Below are 23,652 nucleotides of genomic sequence, written 5' to 3' on the forward strand. Positions count from 1 at the left end.
GATATAAAATGTAAAAACACATTAATCACAGCATTGTATTTTAAAAGATGGGAATTCAGTTGATACTCATTTTTATATTAAGACATAAGATAATGACTTGTATATCTTAAAGGGTTTATCATAAAATGTTACTGCCCAGTGCATTTTTGCAAACAGTAAACAATTCACTGAGAGTATTAACATTCACATGTGTAATTGGAGTTTACAAATGTACAAAACTTTGGGTAATAAAGAGTTCAAACTTATTTTTCAACATCCGATAAGCTCATTCCCCTCAAACGGTTTGATTACAAAGAAGCACAAAGGGTTACCACCTGTGGCAAAATGTGAGAAACAAAAGCAAGGATGGTAACTACAGACTTGAGAACATAATATCCAAACAGTACCTGTCCATATCAAAAGACAAAATCAAAACATCTTTTATAACATAAAAGAAAACAAATCCATAGAATTAAATACTACTCAGGTGAAAGAACATTGTAGTGAATATAACATTTATTTTCTCTACATAAATTTGCATATCTTAAATTTAATACAAAACACCATGTGTCAATTATTCCAATTTGAGAATATCATAACACGTGGTTCTTAGTGAATCTAAATATAATAGGTTGAATATTTTAAAAGAACCCAAAGATCATTTTGTTTTCATCTGCTCATTATTGTTTTAATGCTCTAACGTTTTTCTTCACTCATTAGACTAAACCGATTTAGAAATAAAATACATAATCAAAGCTTATATAATACAGCTATTTCTGAAAAAAACTAAGTATTAGCATCGTCTTTAGTATGTCATTAAAATAGTGGTTGTGGTTAAACAAATACAAATTAGTGCAACTAATGTAGAATAAAGTTACAAAGCAAATGTTAAAAGTTTTATCTGGTGTATGTGCACTATAATAAAGGAAATCTGGATAATGGAGTAAAGTGTGGTTATTAATAAATGAAATTCCCAGTTGTGTTGTATTTAGGAGGAGTGCATTTGTCTGCATATGTTAAACCAGGAACGTATGTTCACCACCCGCCAGCTGTAGTTATGATTTGCTAAGAAATGACTTACTAAGAAATGCAGGATTTAATCCTGGTTCATCCACTCCTTCCTCCCTTGTTTTATCATCTTCACGTTGAGATTGGGCACTTTGTACCCAGGTATGTGGCATTGTGAATTTGCTAAAAAATGTGTCCAGTGGTGGTAGGATAATTTTCCTAAATTCATAAGGAAGAGGATATCTTCTTCACTTAGAAAACAAAGCACTACATTATAATTTGACAGTTACGACGCAAGCCCCAGCTCTTCCTAGACACAGTGGAGCAACCTAAAAAAGAAACAAAAAAATGTATTTGTTGGATTGGCAGGTACAAAAGTTGAGAAAACCATACCCAGTTTGAAAAGTACTGAAATAGTCTATTTTTGTCAAGGAGCTCTGCCAAACCCTGCCGCCCCAGCCTTGCTGTGGGCCTGGTTCCTTCCCCCGGAATCCCTCCTGCTGCCAGAGTTTCACAGATTAAGTCGTTTAGGATGTATTGCATTATTATGCAGTATTCACTTCTCTTTAAAGGTAGTTCTAAAAAAAACTGCTCAAGACTTTTCTACCTGACCCTTTGTTTTGGCCAAAATGATGCATGATATGGATAATGAGGAAATGCTGAACTTTAACTCTGTGGCCAATGTGGACAAAATATCAAGTATTATCTCGAAAAGCCCTTTACCAGATGTGCTGTCTCGGAGCACACCAAACACACTGCATGCCTGGGGTCTGCTTATTCCAGGGGAACCAGTAATTTCACATTTACTGACTGCCTTCTCTGTGCATGGTGGAAAGGTCTAAACCCATTCGACTAATTTTTAGCAGAGTATAAAAATAATAAATAGTACTCCTCCAGCTCCTGAGGAATTGAAACAAATCTGGTGAATAAACTCTATGACAATGAGACGGAAGTGCAGGGTGCCAGGGAAAGAGATACGATCTCAGTTTATAGATAAGGAATAATTCTTAAATCTTTCACTTACTCTTTTATTATTATTTTTTTAAGTAGCCTAGACACTGGGCAATTCACAGTGAAAATAAAACTGTAGACAAGGATAGTTTTTAAATTTTTTAAAACATTTTATTTATTTTTGAGAGACAGAGACAGAGCACAAGCGGGGGAGGGGCAGAGAGAGACACACACAGAATCCCAAGCAGGCTCCAGGCTCCGAGCTGCCAGCACAGAGCCTGGTGGGGCTCGAACCCATGAACTGTGAGATCATAACCCGAGCTGAAGTTGGACGCTTAACTGACTGAGCCACCCAGGCACCCCAAGGATAGTTTTTAAAGAAAGGCTACTTTGAGCACATTAAGACCTAAGAATTAAAACAACAGTATTTAGGGAAGGAGTGACTAATACAAAGTACTAAGAATATGTGTTTTGTACTTATGTATGTAGGCGTACGTTAATGAAATGTTTTTGTCAAATACACGAAATCAAAATGACTTTCTAATCAGTTTGGCCTCTTTCCCAACCTTTCCAGTTGAATGACTGGATTTTAAGAACACACTGTAAGAGAATTCTCAGTTGTTCTCAATTTGAATCTATTGTTTTGATCACTGTTCTATCTCCCTGAACAATCAAATCACCTGCTTCAAAGCCAAATCTATTCACAGTATTCTAGGAGTAACCTCTAGGTCATTTCAATCACAAGTGTCTGTTTGTAATTAGGAGCTTTTCTCAAAACACCCATGAACTGAAGTCTTTACACTGTAAAGAGTTGATGTTGCCATAACAACCAGGGAGAAAGGTCAGCTTAGAGTATTTCTTCAATACAGTGCAGTCACCTCCTGCTTTGGGTCAAGGTGGGTTGTAGGGTGGGTGATGACTTCAGACTTTATAATCTCATTTCATTCCCTGACCAAATGTCCTCTTGTCCATTTGTTGGAACACTAAATGGAAAACATTTGTTTTTCAGATTCTATGGCTATAAGTTCAAATTTAGGTGCTTTAAAATAGTAATAGAGGTGGCATGCAAACAAAATAGCTATGTAGTCACAGATTGTTAATTTTGATAAGAGAGTAATTCAGCATAAAGTATTAATTACCTGTAATAACAAATCTTTTAAAAATATTTTTTAATGTTTATTTTTGAGAGAGAGAGAGAGAGAGAGAGAGAGAGAGGGAGAAAGCGCACAAGCAGGGGAGGGGCAAAAAGAAAGGGAGACACAGAATCTGAAGCAGGCTCCAGGACCTGAACTGTCAGCACAGAGCCTGACGCGGGGCTTGAACACACAAGTGAGATCATGACCTAAGCTGAAGGTGGATGCTCAAGTGACTGAGCCACCCAGGCATCCCAATAACAAGTCTTGAACACTGGCCAATAGATTTCCTTATAACTAGTCTAACAGCATAAATCAAATATATCTTAGAAAAAGAGATTTTTACATCTCATTTTGGGCTCCTTCGTTATCATTCATATTGCCATGGTGGGAGACTGATTTCATTTCTAATGAATTTCTGTAGCTCTGACTCAAGCCCTCAAATTATCTCTTCTTCCCTCTACCAAATAATCCTACTTAAACTTAAGAAACAAGATCAAGGTCACAAGCTCAGGACCTTTTTCTGTCTTTTTCATTTAAAAACTTTTTTCTCAATTCTGCTTCCTGCCCTTCTTTCAGTAAAGTGCCCTTCAATGTTACTCTCTCCTTCTAGCATCTGGAATCTCTACTCTTGTTTTCACCTCTATTTTGAAAAAGACCTGCAGCTCAAATTCTAACTCCATTTATTTGCTGTGTGACTTGGGTCAACTATTTAACCTCTCTGTGTCTCAGATTCCTCATCCAATAGAGCCTGGTACATAAAACGTATTTAATAAATGTTAACTTTCTATCATCATCATTATTTGAAAATTGTATGCCCCTCTAGCTCCTGTGTTTATTTTTCTCTTTACTTTTTACATTGTGTGTAATCTGTCTCAAAATAAATAAATAAACATTTAATTTAAAAAAATTGCTCTATTCCATTATCTTATCTAAGATATTGTCTGGTCATTCATTTGCTGTTTTCTTCACCTTCAATCCAACCCAGTAAGTGTAAAAAGAAAGAATAGATAGGACTTGGTAATATCTCTTGAATCCATCTATAGAGTTGACAGCTCAAGCCTTACAAGTGAAGCAATCTTCTAGATGTTTCATTTTTATCCAGCCTTCGCTTCCCCTGCTCCTGTCCCCAACTGCCACATGAACTTCCTATTTCTGTATCACTCTCCTGGTTAAAAGTCTCCACTGGCTTGCCACTACCAAACTCTTTACCCATGGCCTTCACAGACCTCCATCCTGACCCCAACCTTGCTCTCTAATAGGAACTCTTACTCTTGCTAAGCATGGATCCATATAACCAGCCACCCTTCCTCAATTATCTTGCATATTTCTGCTTCAGTGACATTTCTTTTGTGTTTTTTCACACAGCTTCCCATTTCTTTCTACCTTTTTGAATTGGATCAATTCATTTAAGGCTTAACTTAAATCCAGCTTCTCCTCACTAAAGCCCTCTCAACAACCATTTTATTTTTTCTTTGACTTCATATACCACACAATACCTATACCATGGGACACTTCCCTACCAACTGTTCTACATTGTGGGTTCTCCCCTTACACATGCAGATCATACCTATTTAAGTAGCTAAGTTGTATGACAGTGGGGATGCTTTTAAATTTTGTTTTCTTGACAGTACTTACTACTGCTCCTTGTATGTAGGAAAACCTTGGCTCAATTAAGCATCTTTCAGTACCAGATACTAAATTGGGTCACAAAATTTCTAATTCTGTTCTTGGTAATGATGGAAACAAGGATCTCAGAAGATCATTCTTAGAAGTATGAAGCCCTACAGAAATAGACATGGTTGGAATTCTGCTAATAAGCTTGCCAGGTCAAGACTTGTTAATATAATTTAAGATTGCTATCTTTATTAGGTGATGACCAGACATTTTATCTGCTTCCAGATATCAATAGCTTGAGTATTTAAAAATTATTGCTCATGTATGGATAACTGGTTCAAATTTTTCTGATTTCTATCTTTTTTCTTATTTTCCACCATCTCCCTCTCTTTTTCCCATAGCTCTCCTGTAGTCCTATCTGCTTTACCAATACTAGAATATCTCATCAATTCCCAGCAAGCAAATGGTGGCAGATCAAAACTATTAATAATTTCCTTGAGTATTAACTTCTACTTCAAAGATAATTTTGGATTTTAATTATGTTATAAAATTAAACAGTCCTTCTTGTTTTCGTATATTTAATTCAGAGATGACCTTATCATGCTTATGCTATATATTTTGATATTGGATAAAATTTAAAGAATCAGTTTTACCAAACAAATTGTTTTAATAAAAACAGAGAAGTGTAATAATGAAAAATGAAATGCCATACCTGGGTCCACTCATTTGTCTGGGGATCATAAGCCTCCACTGTATTAAGGTAAGTCTGTCCATCATACCCTCCAACAGCATATAATTTATCACCAAGTAAACAGACCCCTACTGCATCTCTGCTGATGCTCATAGATGCCACTGCAGTCCACATATCTGTTTTGGGATCATATCTGAAAGAAAATTTTAGAACTGGAGCTGACATTGTCCTCACCACATTTTTATGTAAAAATTGTTTATGGATGAAAGACTTGCATATAAGACCTGATACCATAAAACTCCTAGAAGAAAACATGGGGGGAAGATCCTTGACATTGGTCTTGGCAATGATTTTCTGGATTTGACACCAAAAAGCAAAGGCAACAAAAGTAAAAATAAACACAAATGACCATATCAAACTAAGAACCTTCTGCATGGCAAAGGAAACCATCAACAAAATGAAAAGGCAACCTATAGAATGGGAAAAAATGCTTCCAAATTATGTATCTGATAAGAAGTTAATATCTAGAAGATATAAAGAATCATACAACTCAATAACCAAAAAACCCAAATAAACCAATTAAAAATGAGCAGAGGGTCTGAATAGGCATTTTTCCAAAGAAGACATCTACATCGCCAATAGGTACATGGAAAGGTGCTTAACATCACTAATCATCAGGAAAATGTAAATCAAAACTACAATGGCTGTTAGCAAAAAAGATAATAACAGTGTATGTGAGGATGTGGAGGAAAGGGAAAAACACTTGTGTACTGTTGGTGGGAATGTAAGTTAGTGCAATTGCTATAGAAAACAATATGGAGAGTCCTCAAAAAATTTAAAATAGAAATACCGTATGATCCAGTAATTCTACTTCTAGGTTTTTATCCAAAGAAAAGGAAAGCACTAATTTGAAAAGATATATGCACCCTCATGTTCACTGCAGCATTATTTACAGTAGCCAAGACATGGAAACAACCTAAGTGTTCATCAATGGATGAATGGATAAAGATGTAATACATCTAGAACACACACACACACACACACACACACACAGTGTAATATTATTTGGCCCTAAAAAAGAATGAAATCTTGCTATTTCAAACACATGGATGAACCTTGAGGGCATTATACTAAGTGAAATAAGTCAGAGAAAACAAATACCTATTATCTCACTTAACATGTGGACCCTAAAACAAAACAAAACAAAAAACCTGGCACTCATAGGGTGCCAGAAGTAGGGCACAAGGTGGGGGGGGGAGGAATGGGTGAAATGAGGGAGGGGGATCAAAAGGTACAAATTTCTATAGTTATAAAATACATGAATCATGGGGATATAATGCACAGCATGGTGATACAGTTAATAATAGTGTGCTTTCTATTTGAAAGTTGCTAAGGGTAAAAAGTTCTCATCACAAGAAAAAAATTTGTAACTATATATGGTGATGGATGTTAACTAGGCTCATTGTGATCATTTCTCAATATATACAAATGTCAAATCATTGTTATACACCTGAGACTAATATGACAATTACACCTCCATAAAAGAATACCTACATATCCAGAAACACCTGGGAGAGGCAGTATAGCAAAGTGGTTAGAGAACACGCTTTGGATTTGGGCTGAACAATCTTAAGTCCTTATCCTTCCAATTATTAGCTCTGTGGTATTGTAAACTTACTTAAAATCTTTAAATCATAGTTTCTTTACTGGTAATTATTGCTCACCACATAGCATTGAAAATTAAACGAAAGAATGCATAGTAAGCATTTGATAAATGTCATCTTAAAGATGGGTTCATTTATTACACTTGTTTCCTATTAGCAAGGAATACAATCTTGTAACAAAAATTCAAAGAATACAAAAATATGTAAAAAAGCAATAGCTAGCCTTTTTTCATTCCAACTTTAATTACAGAGTCAAGTGGTAACGACTCTTAACAATTTAGTTAGTATTTGATCTTCTAAATATTTCACTTTTTATTCTGAGGACCCAGATGTCTATTTCAGAACATGTTTTTAATTCAATTTACTTTTTCTTTCCATGTGTAACATTAAAAGTTTTTTCATTAAAAAAATAAAAATAGTTTAGTTCTTTAAGCCTACCCCTTGTCTTATTACTGCTATCTAAAGTACCTTTGGACATAGTTTTAGAAAAAATCAGTATTTCCCTGAAAACTTTTAACTTACAGTATTATAGCTCCATTTAGTAAATCCATGACACTTAAACTATCCAAAAGAGCTAAAGTAAATACTGAAACTGCTTTATGGGTTTTGATTGTCCACTGAAAATCTGAGGAAATCAATACATGAAGCTCTGTGTAAGATGGCTTATACACTCAATCATTATAGCTATCCATTTTTGAAACGTCTTGTTCCTTTCATGAAATACATTACCTAGAACAGCCCAAAGTTGTCTAAGAGCAGATACACCATGCTACAATGACCTATACTGCTTGTAATACCTCTTGCATCAATGAACAATTTTTCATCAGGTGCGGTACTGCAGTGAGCTTGTAATGTATAAAGTATACAAAGGCTTCCATATTCCTTTCCTGAAATGTAACATGCAACAAGCATAGTCTGGATTACTTTCCCTAATACAGGGGAAATGCAGGTGTAACTCTCCTGCTTTCTCAAAAGACAACAAACCAACCTTCCGTATTATTTCACAGAAAGCACTCATTGCCATCAAACCTGCATTTCACTTTTTATCCTTCTTCCAATCATGTATAAATAATACACACACACACACACACACACACACACACACACACACACACACACTAACTTCCAGTTGCTCATTAAAATCTAGACTCTTTGATAAGGCCTTAAAGACTCAACGTGATTTGCCCCTACCTCCACCCTAGTCCACCTCCTTTCCTGACACTGTCTCCCTCATTCTTTGTTCTCCAGTCATAGTGTCTGCCTTTCAGCTTTCCGAATGAATCATATTCCTTTCTGCTTAGGAGTGTTTGTAATGTTCCCTTTGATTCTACCTCCTAAATCCGTTCAATTCTCTCCATTCCTTAAATTAGACTAATAGTAGCAGATGGGAGCCTGAACTATTGTCCAAATCGTCCATTGATGTTAGGCTCTTTACCTGGCCCATACTTGAGTTTCATGAGGCCAGTTTGGATGACTTGTTTATAGCCTTTTAGTCTGTTATTATTTCATGTTATTTCATTTTATATGAAAATGTGTTAGTAATGTTCCTCTCCTTTTTACTTCTTATTTAGCCTCCAGCCCCTATTCCTTCTCTCTGAAATTCATCAACCTCCTTTCCTTTTCTTGTCAGGTACAGTGTCCAGTACAAAATATGTACATAAGAAATGTTTGTCATTTGACTCAATTAATAAATTGTATAATCAATTCTAAGGTACGTTTTCTTTTTTTTTTTTAATATGAAATTTATTGTCAAATTGGTTTCCATACAACACCCAGTGCTCATCCCAACAGGTGCCCTCCTCAATGCCCATCACCCACCCTCCCTTCCCTCCCACCCCCCCATCAACCCTCAGTTTATTCTTAGTTTTTAAGAGTCTCTTATGGTTTGCCTCCCTCCCTCTCTAACTTTTTTTTCCCCCTTCCCCTCCCCCATGGTCTTCTGTTAAGTTTCTCCAGATCCACATAAGAGTGAAAACATATGGTATCTGTCTTTCTCTGTATGACTTATTTCACTTAGCATAACACTCTCCAGTTCCATCCACATTGCTACAAAAGGCCATATTTCATTCTTTCTCATTGCCAAGTAGTATTTCATTGTATATATAAACAACAATTTCTTTATCCATTCGTCAGTTGATGGACATTTAGGCTCTTTCCATAATTTGCTATTGTTGAAAGTGCTGCTATAAACATTGGGGTACAAGTGCCCCTGTGCATCAGCACTCCTGTATCTCTTGGGTAAATTCCTAGCAGTGCTATTGCTGGGTCATAGGGTAGATCTATTTTTAATTTTTTGAGGAACCTCCACAATGTTTTCCAGAGAGGCTGCACCAGTTTGCATTCCCATCTAAGGTACATTTTCAGTAGGCAGTAATACGATGAGAGAAGAATCGGAGTAGGCATTAGGAGACAGACTGACAGATGGGCAACTCAACGTTTACAAAGCTCTGAAGGAACTGCTTCGCATATGGTAGATGTTCACTAAAGAGTCATTAATTTGTCTGCAAGTGTCAGACAAACTTTTCCTTCACAGGAAATTACCTTTCCACACAGTCTGAGAGTCTGGATGTCAAGTTGGATGCAGGAGCATCGTGTCCTCCAATAGCATACAGCAATCCATTCCAGGTAGTTACTCCGACTCCCCCTCTCCTTTTGGACATTTGCGCACAGAGTGTCCATTTATTAGTATGAGGATCAAAACATTCTACTGATTTGAGGCAAGAACTTCCATCACGACCACCAACTGCATAAAGTCTGTAAAAAACAGTGCCATCATTATGATTAAGACACAGAGGTTATTCTTATGGTATTTCATTGAATTTAAGATGCTACAGATTATAAGACAAACTGTCAATTTATGTGCCATCAAGAAAGAAGATATGCTACCATTATATGACATGTGTAACATGTGTGTGTATATATATATATACACACACACATACACTATATATACATACATACATCATGTATATAGATACGTAGATAGATAGATACATATCTATATATAGATATCATCCTGCATAAAATAGAAGAGGGGTGCCTGGGTGGCTCAGTTGGTTAAGCATCTGACTCTTGGTTCTGGCTCAGGTTGTGATCTCAAGATTCATGGGTTCGAGCCCCATGTCAGGCTCTGAACTGATAGCATGGAGCCTGCTTGGGATTCTCTCTCTCTCTGCCCCTCCTCTGCTTGCATGTGCACTCTCTTTCTCTCTCTCAAAATGAATAAACATTAAAAAAAGAGAAAGTGACATGAAAATGACCACTATTTCACAGCTGCCATCTGTTTGGCAGGTCACCACGGATTTTACAATGCATTACAATTTAGAGGTATAAGATGTGTCTTAGAATAAATGAAATGTGGTGTATAAATACACCATGACTTATTTCTTAAATAGCTAAGATAGGACTGGATTATAAAGGAAAGAAACGAACCTTCTCTGCACCTACCACAGGCTAGACATTTTACCTGTATTAATTTAATCATATCAATGATGCTATGAGAAACCATTTATATTCCTGTTTCATGGGTGAAGAAACAGGCTCATGAAGATTAAGAGGCTAATACAGGGTCAGCAGCAGAACCAGGGCAGTTATAATAATGAGCAGTTGTATGGTGAGCAGTCGCCTGGGATGCTCTTGTAATAGTGAAATAGGAGGATAAAAGGATTGCTTGAAACAGTGGTATATAAATTAATATTTATTACATGTGAACAGTATCCTTCATTAATTCAAATTACTGCAGAGAATACTGTAAGTTATTGAAAATGAATATGGTATGTTAATGTCCTAAGTGCTGCCTAGTAGATACATTTTAATTATCAGTCAATATATTTCATTAATTTAAAAGTCTTTTACTCTGAACTTAAAATATATATATTTTAAATATTTGAGCATTTGAATATTTTTATTAAGCACAAAATCTTCTTGTACTTACTATTCATTTGGGAAGCTCTTTATAGATATTTTCCTAATCTTTTTTTCAAAAGAGTAAAAAAAATCAGTTCATTGCTTATATAAAAGTCCTCACATTTTGAATTTACAGATGCCTCAGTTAATATTTAACTATTTTTCTTACCTCAAGAAATAATATTTGAACTATACCAAATGTCTGCCAATTAAAACTCTAAGTTATTATACTGAGGTGTATATGTGTGTGTGTGTGTGTGTGTGTGTATTTAAAGACTTTTTCTTACTGTTTATTTATTTATTTTGAGAGAGAGAGAGCATGTGTGGGAGGGGCAGAAAGAGAGAATATCAAGCAGGCTCCACACTGTCAGCCCAGACCTCAATGTGGGGTTTGAACTCATGAACCGTGAGATCATGACCTGAGCCAAAACCAAGAGTCAATGCTTAACTGACTGAGCCACACAGGCACCCCAAGACATTTGTTAAATTTTAATTCATAATGTAAAGTACACCATGCCACTTAAACTTAGGTTCTTTTTTTTTTTTTTATCTTCAAATTTTTCGTTAAATTCTAGTCAGTTAACATATAGTGTAATATTAGTTTCAGGTATAGAATTTAGTGTTTCATCACTTACATACAACATCCAGTGCTCGTCACAGCAAATGCCCTCCTTAGTACCCATCAGCCATTTAACCCCTCTACCCTCCTGCTCAGCAATCCTCAGTTTGTTCTCTACAGTTAAGAAGCTGTTTCAAGGTTTGCCTCTTTTTCTCCCCACTATGTTCGTCTATTTTGTTTCTTAAATTCCACACCAGTGAAATCTGACTGATTTGTCTTTCTCTGATTTATTTCGCTTAGCATAATACTCTCCAGCTCCATGCATGTCATTGCAAATGACAAGATTTTGTTCTTTTTGAAGGCTGAGTAATATTCGTGTGTGTGTGTGTGTGTGCGTGTGTGTGTGTGTGTGTGTGTGCATGTGCACATCTTCTTTACCCATTCAGCAGTTGATGGACATCTGGGCTCTTTCCATAATTTGGCTACTGTTGATAATGCTGCTAGAAACATTGGGGTGCATGTACCCCTTAGAATCAGTATTCCTGTATCGTTTGGGTAAATATCTAGTAGTACAATTGCTGGATCATAGGGTAGTTCTGTTTTTAACTTTCTGAGGAACCTCCATACTGTTTTCCAGATTGGCTGCACCAGTTTGCATTCCCACCAACAGTGAAAGAGGGTTCTCTTTTCTCTGCATCTTTGCCAACATCTATTGTTTCCTGTGTTATTAATTTTAGCCATTCTGACAGGCTTGAGATGATACCTCATTGTAGTTTTTATTTGTATTTCCCCAATGATCATTGATTCAAACTGGTTCTTAACTGAGAAGATGATCATATCTTAAATAGCAACATGTGGCTGTAGTGATATCTTATTCTATTTAAACTTTATATGAATAGTATGGAAAGTGAAATTTATTTGAAACTTTGTTAAAAAATTTATCTCTTAAAAACTACTTTCTTGTGTTATCATTCTTAATGTTAAACTATTCTTATTTTTAACTAATACTTGTAGCATATTTGTCTGAATATGGGATCACAGAATATTAGAGGACACCAACAATTAGAAACTATTCATAATTAAAAAAACCATGTACAGGGGCACCTGGGTGGCTCAGTCCTTTAAGTGTCCAACTTCGGCTCAGGTAATGATCTCGCGGTTTGTGACTTTGAGTCCCACATCAGGCTCTGTGCTGACAGCTTAGAGCCTGGAGCCTGCTTCTGATTTGGTGTCTGCCCCTCTCTCTGTCCCTCCCATGCTCATGCTCTGTCTCTCTCTGTCTCTCAATAATAAATGTTAAAAAAATTTAAAAAACCATGTACACACACACAGAAACACAACAACAGAATTCAAGGCACCACCCCCTCTTCACAGTGAACTCATGGGTCTTGACTATGAAAAGTGGTGTAGTATAGGGATTAAGAGATGAACTCTGGAGCCAGACTCTGGATTTGAAGCTTGGTTCTAACACTTACTAGCTCTGACTGTGGACAAGTTATTTAACCTCCACCTGCCTGAATTTCATCATCCAAAACATCTCTAAACCCTGTCTCAAAGGATTATTGGTGATCAAATTTAATATACTTTGAATAGTGCCTTACAATGGTTTAAGTGTTTAAGGGGAAAAATAAATTCTATCTCTATTTGTATTCTTTTAGAAAATAGCATTTTTATTTAAAAAATAGTTTTAAACATTTATTTTGAGAGAGAGAGAGAGAGAGAGATTGCATGAGTGAATGCAAGCAGGGGAGGGGCAGAGAGACAGGGAAAGAGAGAATCCCAAGCAGGCTCTGGGCTGTCTGTGCAGAAACTGATGTGGAGCTCCATGTCACAAGCCGCCAAGATATTGACCTGAGCTGAAATCAAGAGGTGGACACTTAACGAACTGAGGAAAATGGCATTTTTAGATCTTAAGTGTCCAAACAATGTTTACACTCAGTTAATGTTAAGGGCTAAAATGTACCAATAATACTTTCTGAAGAAACATGATCTCAAGCAATGGCTTTCAAATTGTTTTCTAAGAACAGAATTCTGTGGAGGACTTGAGGAGGTCCCAAAAACAGTGCATTTGAAATTTAAGTTTTAATAATTTTCAAAAACGTCACTTGGCTCAATTAAAGGCCATGAAAGATTCACAACTCATCTTTCTTTCCAATGACAGTATCTATTACAGTATAAACATTATGTCAAATTATGAAATTGTGCCCAATTGTATTGTACTATATGCTTCAAAATAAGACTTAGTCTTTTCTGACTTTTAAAATTAGGATCAAGAATGCAACGGGCTGGTGGATACTGAGATTTAACAGAAAAAAAATTCTACTACTTTTAATCTACAATACAGTTTAACTGAAAAGTTTCCAGAGATTCCAATTAAATTGCTCTATTAGCTAAAATAACTGTTATCATTTTCAGCTACTGATCTGTGAATGAGGATTTTCTTATACTGAACAACAACAAAAACCAAACATATAAATAATCTGGGTGTTTTTAAAAACAGAGTTGTTCTTCTACATTGATTGTTATAATAAATATATGTTATAGGCTTAAACTTCAATTTGCCTTAAGTATTGAGATTTTTATAAGGTTTCATTTGAAAGAGAGATTCTACTACCAAAAAATATTTGCCAGTCAGTGGCTTAAAAGTAGCCTGAGCAATTAGAATTCTAAATAAAGCTTTTTTCTCTCAAACATGGTAGAAAGTGAAATTTTAACTTTTGACATTTTCAAGATATACTGACAGGATACAACTCATAAAAAAACATTCAAACAGTTCTTTTCTAAAGAAACAATTATATATATACATCATGTGCATATAATGCACATATATATACATTTAAGAAACAATTATATTTTGCATCAGGAAGCATTGTAAAATTAAGTTCAAAATAACAAAAATAGTAATTAATTTAGGCTTTTCATTATGTAGATAAAAAAACCGAGGCACAGGGAAATGATTTGTTCTAAATCACAAGGACTGGTGAGAAAAGATGCATAATTTTTTTCAATCTTTTTAAAAAAACAACACGATTTCTATTTTTTCCAGACTCTGGATATGTACCTAAAAATGGAGAACAGGGGCACCTGGGAGGCTCAGTCAGTTAAGCCTCCACCTTGATTTCAGATCAAGTCATGAACTCACAGTTTGTGGGTTTGAGCCCCTGATTATCTCTCTCCCTCTCTCTCTGCCTCCCCCCACCTCTCTCTCAAAATAAACAAAGAAACTTAAACAATGGAAACCAACAAAATCTTTTAAAATATTGCTACTTTAGCACCGTGGATGGAACTGGAGAGTGTGATGCTAAGTGAAATAAGCCATACAGAGAAAGACAGATATCATATGTTTTCACTCTTATGTGGATCCTGAGAAACTTAACAAAAACCCATGGGGGAGGGGAAGGAAAAAAAATGAGGTTAGAGTGGGAGAGAGCCAAAAGCATAAGAGACTCTTAAAAACTGAGAACTGAGGGTTGATGGAGGGGTGGGAGGGAGGGAAGGGTAGGTGATGGGCATTGAAGAGGGCATCTTTTGGGATGAGCACTGGGTGTTGTATGGAAACCAATTTGACAATAAATTTCATATATTAAAAAAAATAAAATATTGCTACTTTGTTTTAAAGCATGCTTAGAAAAATGTTAGTTGATAGATTAGCTGTGATTAAAGTACCATGTCATCTAAGTGGTACCAGAACATTCTTCAACAAGGTCACACACTTCAGGTTATGTTCCAGGTACCATGCTAGGTGTCAGGAACAAAAAGTTAGACCAGGTCACTCAAGACTATGATATACTATAGGAGATTGATGAGTAAATAACAACAACAATAGATTGGTACCGGCTATGATACAATCATACACATATTATGCACAGTAAAAATGCAGAGGCTAGAATGGACAATTAATATGGTGAGGGGCACTGAGGAGATGGAAATGGAAAGTGGGGACAGTTTTCCAGAGATGACAGTTGAGTACATTTCAAGGATGCTGAATTTGCCAGGTATGAAACCAGGGAAACAACACTCTAAGACAGATGGGATGGGTCAAAAGACAATGTGAGTGTGAAACAAAATACATTTTTCACAAATAAGTTAGTTTTGCTGGGGTGTAATATGCATGGGTAGAGGAGAGAGAGGTGGAGAGGGGTGGACAGGGGCAAGAAAGATATCTCTGTCTAGGAGTCAAAGCTGCTGTAGGTCTAGGAATAAGATTTTAGGTAAAGTCGTTTTTCTTTTGTACTGTCAGAAAGAAATATTTCTAGCCAGAAATAAGGGCTAAGAAAAATGTCAGTGAACAAGAATTAGTTCAATGAAATAATCCCAGAAGTTAAAACAAATTTTTTTTTAATGTTTCTTTATTTTTTAAAAGATGGAGAGACAGAGTGTGAGTGGGGAAGGGGCAGAGAGAGAGAGGGAGATAAAGAATCTGAAGCAGGCTCCAGGCTCTGAGCTGTCAGCACATCGAACCCATCAGCCGTGAGATCATGACCTGAGCCGGTCAGACACTTAACTGACTGAGACACCCAAGCATCCCTCCCAAAAGTTTTAACTGAAGGGTCAAAACTGAAAAGATACTGTTAGTTTTCTCTTTTTTCTCATTCACTAGATTCTTTGGTGGCTAACTCTGCTACCAAAGAATTAGGAAGGATAAATTCTGAAGTTCTTTCTTTAGTTAAAACAAATGAAGAGAGGGGTGTGGAGATCACATACATTTTAAAAAGTAGGACATAACTAACATGTCCTGAGGAAAGAAGACCTTAGGTGTGGGGAATAAGTTTAGGAATTCCCTGGGCTTGCACCAACGGGTTAATGAGGCATAAAGAATTACAAAGGCTTAGGGTGCTCTCACCCAAGCTTGGGTAAACAAGGTAAGACTCCCAGAATAAAGTAGGGAGGGGCCTAGGCCCCCAAGAATAGAGAGGAAGGGGCAAAGGTCCCAGAATAGAGAGGGAGGCAAAGGCCCCCAATACATGGGTATATGAGGTAAGCAAGATTAGGCATTCAGGTGAACCCCCCACCCCACCGCCCCTCAATTTAGTACTATGGCAGAAAGCTGCTTTTACAGGAGGGAAGGACCAAGTTAGGTAAAAAGGTAAATAGAGCTATGGACCTCTGAACTGCAGGTGAAGCTGCCCAGAGCAGAGCTGATTAGCAAAAGAAAAGGTGCCTCATTAACCCTGAGGTTGTTTGACTTATCTGCCTTATCCCCTAGGTGAGCTAAGATCAACAGATAACTGGCACCTCCTGTCTGCCATTAACAACCATCTGCCCATCTGCCCTATGCCAGGATTCTTCTATTGACCCAAACCACAAACACCGTATATCTTCTAAACCCCCTTTCCCTCATGCTCATGAATTAATGTTCACCGATGCATTGTCTCTTTGTGGATGCCCATCACGTTTGTAAGCCTTCTGATCTTAATAAATATGGGGCAAGGACCCTTATTCAGGGCTCTGGTCTTTTCCTGGACATTAGCCATCTGTTGCATTTCAATCCCGTGTCCCGCTTTCTTGCTAGACAAGAAAGAACTTTAGACTTAAGAGTCTACGACACTTAGGTCATAAATTATAAACATTTTACTAATATTTTCTCATTTTTGTTTTGCCAATCGATCAGTAACACAATTCTACAAATAATTCTTGGTTTCTATATTTTAACTTTGATTCCTTCCCCTTTATGGAAGTGATGATAAAGCATTTTAAATGAGTAAAGGTATGCAACAAACAACTTTTATTTAATAACCATAGAGAGCTTCATTTTATGGAAGAAAGGTCTTTGATATGTATTTAGTCTCTGAGTTACCAAGAGCTATTTGTGATGGCTGTCCAAATCTGTTTACTCTAGTGAGAGCAGACTAGAGCCAAGACTACACCTTTCTAAATCCATTTCAGTTTTCAGCAGTTTTACCATGATAAGAAAGAAGTAAAGATAAAGATAAGTCAGTAGAAGAGATGGAAGGAATTATTTAGAAAAACACTGAGAGGGCCTATACTGTGCTTAAAACACTACATACTTTTGGGGCACTTGGGTGGCTCAGTCAGTTGAGCGTCTCACAGTTCATGAGTTCGAGGCCCACATCAGGCTCACTGCTTTTATTGCAGAGCCCGCTTCAGATCCTCTGTCTCCTCTCTTTCTCTGTCCCTTCCCACTTGTGCTGTCTCAAAAATAAAACTAATTTAAAACACTATATACTTTTAAAGCTATACAAACTACCAGATTTTTACTATATTGAATATTTATATAAAGTTTCTTCATGTAAAATAATTTGAAATTTACAATATCTGTACATTAAAATGAAAGCCTAACACTGCTAAGTTATTTATATTTAGAACTATGATAAAAAGAGACTATTTAAAAAATTATTTTTATTTATTTTTGAGAGAGAGAGAGAGAGAGAGAGAGAGAAGGCACGAATGGGAGAGGAGCAGAAAGAGAGGGAGACACAGAAACCAAAGCAGGCTCCAGGCTCTGAGCTGTCAACACAGAGCCTGACATGGGGCTCAAACCCACAAACTGTGAAATCATGACCTGAGCTGAAGTCAGAGGCTTAACCGACTGAGCCACCCAGGAGCCCCGAGACTATTTTAAAAGTTTGCATCACTAGGGGTGTCTGGGTGGCTCAGTCGGTTAAGCATCCAATTTTGGCTAAGGTCATGATCTCGAGGTTCATGAGTTTGAGCCCCGCGTTGGGCTCTGTGCTGACAGCTCAGAGCCTGGAGTCTGCTTCAGATTCTGCGTCTCCCTCTCTCTCTGCCCTCCCTGCTCCTGCTCTCTCCTTTTGCTCTCTCAAAATAAATAAACAGTAAAAAAAAAAAGGGGGGGGGTGCCTGGGTGGCTCAGTTGGTTGAGTGTCTGGCTTCAGCTCAGGTCATGATCTCATGGTTCGTGGGTTCGAGCCCCCCGTCAGGCTCTGGGCTGACAGCTCAGAGCCTGGAGCCCACTTTGGATTCTGTGTCTCCCTTTCTCTCTGATCCTCTCCCACTCACGTTCTGTCTCTCTCTGCCTCTCAAAAATAAAAAAACGTAATAAAAAAAGATTTAACAGTTTCCATCACTCAAAGAAAGTATTTCTCTTTTGTGATTTATTTACGAATATTTTTATTCATAAAAATGTATTTTTTATACATAAAATGTATTTTTATACATAAAAATGATGTAGCTCAATAAATTTGGTTTATTGTGTTTTAAATGGAATTTTAAATATTTCCTTACTTTCCACTTAGTACAGCCACACCTACTGTGCTTCTGGGGGTGGACATAGTGGCAACAAAATTCCACTGGCGAGCCTGAGGGTCCCATCTTTCCACTGTATTCAGATAGCTCCAGCCATCATGTCCTCCTACTGCATACATGGGACCTTCCAATACAGCCACACCTACACGGGGACAGGAAAGAAGCAATGACTTAAGATTTACCACTACCTTAAAGATCACATTTTAACTGAAATATAAATACACAGTTTACTGCCTATGATTTCTTCTATGAGTTTTATGGCTCCAGGTCTTATGCTCAAGTCTTTAGTTCATTTTGAGTTTATTTTCATGTTTGCTGTAGGATAATGGCCCACTTGCATTCTTTTGTATGTGACTATACAGTTTTCCCAGCACCATTTATTGAAGACTGTCCTTTCCCCATTGTATATTCTTGGCTCCTTTGTTGTAAATTAGTTGAACACACATGCATGGGTTTATTTCTGGTCCACTGATCTATGTGTCTATTTTTAAGCCAAATACCATTATGTCTTCATTGCTATAACTTTGTACTATAGTTTGAAATCAGGGGGCGTGATGCCTCTGCTTTGTCCTCCCTCAAGTTTGTTTTGGCTATTCTGTATTTTGTGTGGTTCCATCCAAATTTTAGAATTATTTGTTCTATTTCTTTGAAAAATGTCATTGGAATTTTGAAAGGGATTTTATTGAATTGGTAGACTCCTTTGGGTGGTACAACGAACCTTAAACATACAAATTTAACTAAGGAAACATTTATAATAAAGGTATCTGGTTGCCACACAGCTCTTCTTGGTGGTAGGGGGGTAGGTGAGGGGGAAAAATAGCAATATAGCCCTGGTCTTGTAAGATTTTTTTTTAATGTTTATTTATTTTTGAGAGAGAGAGAGAGAGAGAAATAGAGTGAGAGAGCGAACAAGCATGAACGGGGCAGGGGTAGAGACAGAGGGACAGACTGAGAATCCCAAGCAGGCTCTGTGGTGTCAGTGTGGAGCCCAACTCTGGGCTCAAACCCACGAACTGTGTGACCTCAGCCAAAATCGAGAGTTGGACACTCAACCAACTGAGCCACCCAGGTGCTCCTGGTCTTATAAGTTTTAGAGGCAGTATCTTGAGGTCCAACAGTGGAAACTTATTTAAAACTATATAAGATGCATACATTGCCATATTTAAAAGATTTTTTGGGGTGTCTGGGTGGCTAAGTTGGTTAAACAACTGACTTTGGCTCAGCACATGATTTTGCAACTCATGGGTTCAAGGCCAGCATCAGACTTCAACACAGAGCTCGCTTTAGATCCTCTATCTCTCTCTCTGCCCCTCCTCTGTTCTCTTTCTCTCAAAAATAAATAAACATTTTTTAAAAATTAAAAAAAATAGGGACACTTGGGTGGCTCAATCAGTTAAGCATCTAATTCTTGATCTCAGCTTGGGTTATGATCTCACTGTTTGTGAGTTCAAGCCTTACATCTGGCTCTGTGCTGATGGCATGGAGCCTACTTGGGATTCCGTCTCTCCTTCTCTCTGCCCCTCACCTGCTTGTGCTCTCTCTCAAAATAAATAAATAAACTTAAATAACCTTAAAAAATAAATCCTCATTTAAAAAATTTTTAAAAACATTTATTCATTTTTGAGAGACAGAGACAGAGTGTGAGTGGGCAGAGAGAGAGGGAGACACAGAATCCAAACCAGGCTCCAGGCTCTGAGCTGTTGGCACAGAGCCTGATGTGGGGCTTGAACTCACAGACCATAAGATCATGACCTGAGCTGAAGTCCAACACTTAACCAACTGAGCTACCCAGGCACCCAATAAATCCTCCTTAGAAAAAATTTTAAAAAATAAAAGATTTTTCAATAATTCAGATTTAAGATATGTTTGAAAAATCATTTTTATTCCTTTCCCCCTATTGATTCAAATTCATGACATTTTACTGTAGTTAGAGGTGATACCACAATCATTGGTGTGATTCATCATCAGGGAACCAAGCCAGATTAATTTGTTCCCTTATTCAACAAATATCTATTTAGTGTTTATTAAGTGCCAAGCACTTAATAAAAGAACAGATAAGGGCCCTGCCATCATGGACCTAATATTTTAATGAGGAAACAGGCAAAATATATCTCAGGTATTGGTAAGTGCTAATAAGAAAAATGGAACTGAGTAAAAGGGTAGAGAGGGTCAGGGAAGACCTCTCAGATAAAATTACATCTGAACAAAAACACAAATGAAGTTAGGAAACCAGACAGAGAGACAACTGAGAGAAGAGATGGTGAGGTAAAAGGAGCAGTATGTACAAACTACACACACACACACACACAGCTCCAAATATATATAAAATATATCCAATTATATGTGTATATGTATGTGTGCAAAGTTAACTAAAGGGCTGGAAGAAACGATAATGGGTCTAATTCAACTCCTTTAACATTATCTTTGAAAATAAATTCTAGCAGCAGAACCACTTCTTCCAAATGAAGTCTTTAGGTAATTCTCACATATAAAAGAGATAAAAGGAGTGTTTCCTATGTAAGAATTTCTTTTATAAGGTCAAATTGATTTATTATAGGATAAATTAGTAAGAACAAGGCTGTTTTGAATGAAAGATCTAAAAAAAAAAACTTAAGACATTTGAACTATAGGATTATTCTTCTCTGAACTTGCTTCAATAAAACCTTATATGGTACCTAGAATGAACGGTAGTATTCTATACACAATCTGATCTGCACAAAACACAGCTGGATCATGGGCATTCTCATTCTGTGTACTCTAAGAATCTACCTTAAGTTAAAAGTAAATTTCTTTTCTCCATGGTGGGGAAAAGTATGCATTTGAATCACACACTATTGACCCTGGATTTTATGGTCAACTCAAGGTTATAAGTCTCATTCATGCTGCTTTTAAGATACATTCCCATTCTGTGCCTATGTAATAAGTTGATTTTGTGGACTAAAGATTAATATTTTATGGTTTCCTTAATTGAATTTCATATAGTTAATTTTTAGCTCCCCTCTCAATACCGTGCCCTTAATCCTCTGGTTTTACTGTTTGATCAAACTTGAAACTTAAGATCAACTTTAATTGAAACCTAATCACAAAAAGTAGAAGCACTTATTTCTTTGATTTTTTTGTTGTCCAACTATCACACCAATCTTCATGCCTAGATAATTTATATTACTGATACTGGCTTTTTTTGGCAGCCTCTGCTCTGGTGCTCAGCATTAATAAATTGAATGTAGTACAAAGCTATGCTATCTAAACTGAATGATGCCTTCATTGCTGCTCATCCATCTTTTAATTCATCTTTTATGATGACCTATCAAATTCTTTATTGCAATTAATTTAAACCTTTTCCAAACTGTGATACATTGACAATATAGCCACAAATTTGTCTTACCGCTGAATGCATGCCTATTTTCAATGTGACGCTGTAGCGCCTCCCATAAAGAACAGTGTCCATCAATAAATGAATAGATGAATGGTACACACACACACACACACACACACACACACACACACACAGCCATAAAAATGATGAGGTCATCCCATATGAGACATGCATGGACCTAGAGGGTATTATGCTAAGTGAAATAAGTGAGACTCAGAAAGGCAAATCTAAGAAATGAATAAACAAAAAAAGAGCAGCATCAGAATTATAAATACAGGGGTGCCTGGGTGGCTCACTCAGTTAAGTGTCCGACATCTCATGGTTCATGAGTTCAACCCCGCGTTGGGTTCTGTGCTGATGGCTCAGAGCCTGGAGCCCACTTTGAATTCTGTGTTTCCCTCTCTCTGTCCCTCCCCTGCTCACACTGTCTCTCTCTCTCTCTCAAAAATAAATAAACATTAAAATTTTTTTAAAAAAGAACTATAAATACAGAGAATGAACTGATAGTTGCCAGAGGGGAGGGAAATGGAGGGCTGGGCAAAATGGGTGGAGAGGGAAATATAGGCCTCCAGTTATTGAATGAGTAAGTCATGGGAATAAAAGGCAGAGCATAAGGAATATAGTCAATGGTACTGAGATAGGGATGTATAACAGGACAGATAGTAGCTATACTTATGGTGAACACAGCAGAATGTATAAACTTGTCAAATCATTAAGCTGTATACCTGAAGCCAATGTGACATGGTGTGTCAACTAGACTCAAATAAATATTAATATAAATACATACATACATATATAAATAAGAAGAGTAGTCTTGATCTCTACTCTTTGGATCTGGGCTTGCCCATGTGACTTGTTTTGGCCAGTGCAACATTAGCAAGTACCATGCTAGCAGAAGCTTGAAAATTCTTTGTGCACTGTGGCTTGCCTTCTCTTGCTGCTTTTGAAACCCTGTGACTGGCACCATGTGAAGAAGCCTGGCTAGCCTGGTGAATGATTACAGGCATGTGGCCCAGTTGTCTCTACCTCAACAATCTACCTACCATTACACATGTAAATGAGGCTATCCTAGATCATCTAGCTGACCTGTGAGCCCACCAGAGATCCATGAAAAAATCTAGCAGAAATCATCTAAGGCAGGCATGCCAGACCAGAAAAATGTCTCAGCTGACCCACAGTTCCAACAGCTAAATATATGGTTGTTGTTTTAAACCTTTGACCTTTTGAGTTATGCAGCAAAAGCTGGGTGATACAGATTCATTTCAAGCCCCATCTAATTTTATGTCCATCTGCTTCACTCATCTAACAATTCTTTTTATTTCATCAATTCTGTCTCCTATCAGAAAAGATAGATCATCTGATATAAGGCCCTAAGTTATCTTCTATCAGCTCAGAGTGAGCCATCAGTTCCTTCAGAGTACAGATAGTGTCTTCTTCATCTTTGTACACCTACAGAACAAACAGCATGATGGCACATAGTACATGCTAATCAATGTCAGTTTAGTGTTTTATTGAATGAAAGAATGAAAAGTCTCTATCAT

At 37.0% G+C, this 23,652-nt stretch overlaps 1 protein-coding gene across 6 annotated transcripts in view; it reads right to left on the reverse strand.

The window, feature by feature from the left end:
- Positions 1-225: 225 nt before the first annotated feature.
- The window catches only part of KLHL5 (kelch like family member 5), a 92,123-nt gene continuing 68,696 nt past the window's right edge, over positions 226-23,652 (reverse strand). For all 6 annotated transcript variants that reach the window (XM_027055476.2, XM_027055456.2, XM_053217455.1 and 3 more), the window contains 4 exons: positions 18,715-18,877; positions 9,585-9,797; positions 5,401-5,572; positions 226-1,316 (listed from right to left, as the gene is read on the reverse strand). In XM_027055476.2, the coding sequence (XP_026911277.1) occupies positions 1,260-1,316; positions 5,401-5,572; positions 9,585-9,797; positions 18,715-18,877 (605 nt within the window). In that variant the 3' untranslated portion in view covers positions 226-1,259. The remainder of the gene's footprint in view (positions 1,317-5,400; positions 5,573-9,584; positions 9,798-18,714; positions 18,878-23,652) is intronic.

The sequence above is a fragment of the Acinonyx jubatus genome, chromosome B1, assembly GCF_027475565.1.
Source record: "Acinonyx jubatus isolate Ajub_Pintada_27869175 chromosome B1, VMU_Ajub_asm_v1.0, whole genome shotgun sequence".
NCBI lineage: Eukaryota > Metazoa > Chordata > Mammalia > Carnivora > Felidae > Acinonyx > Acinonyx jubatus.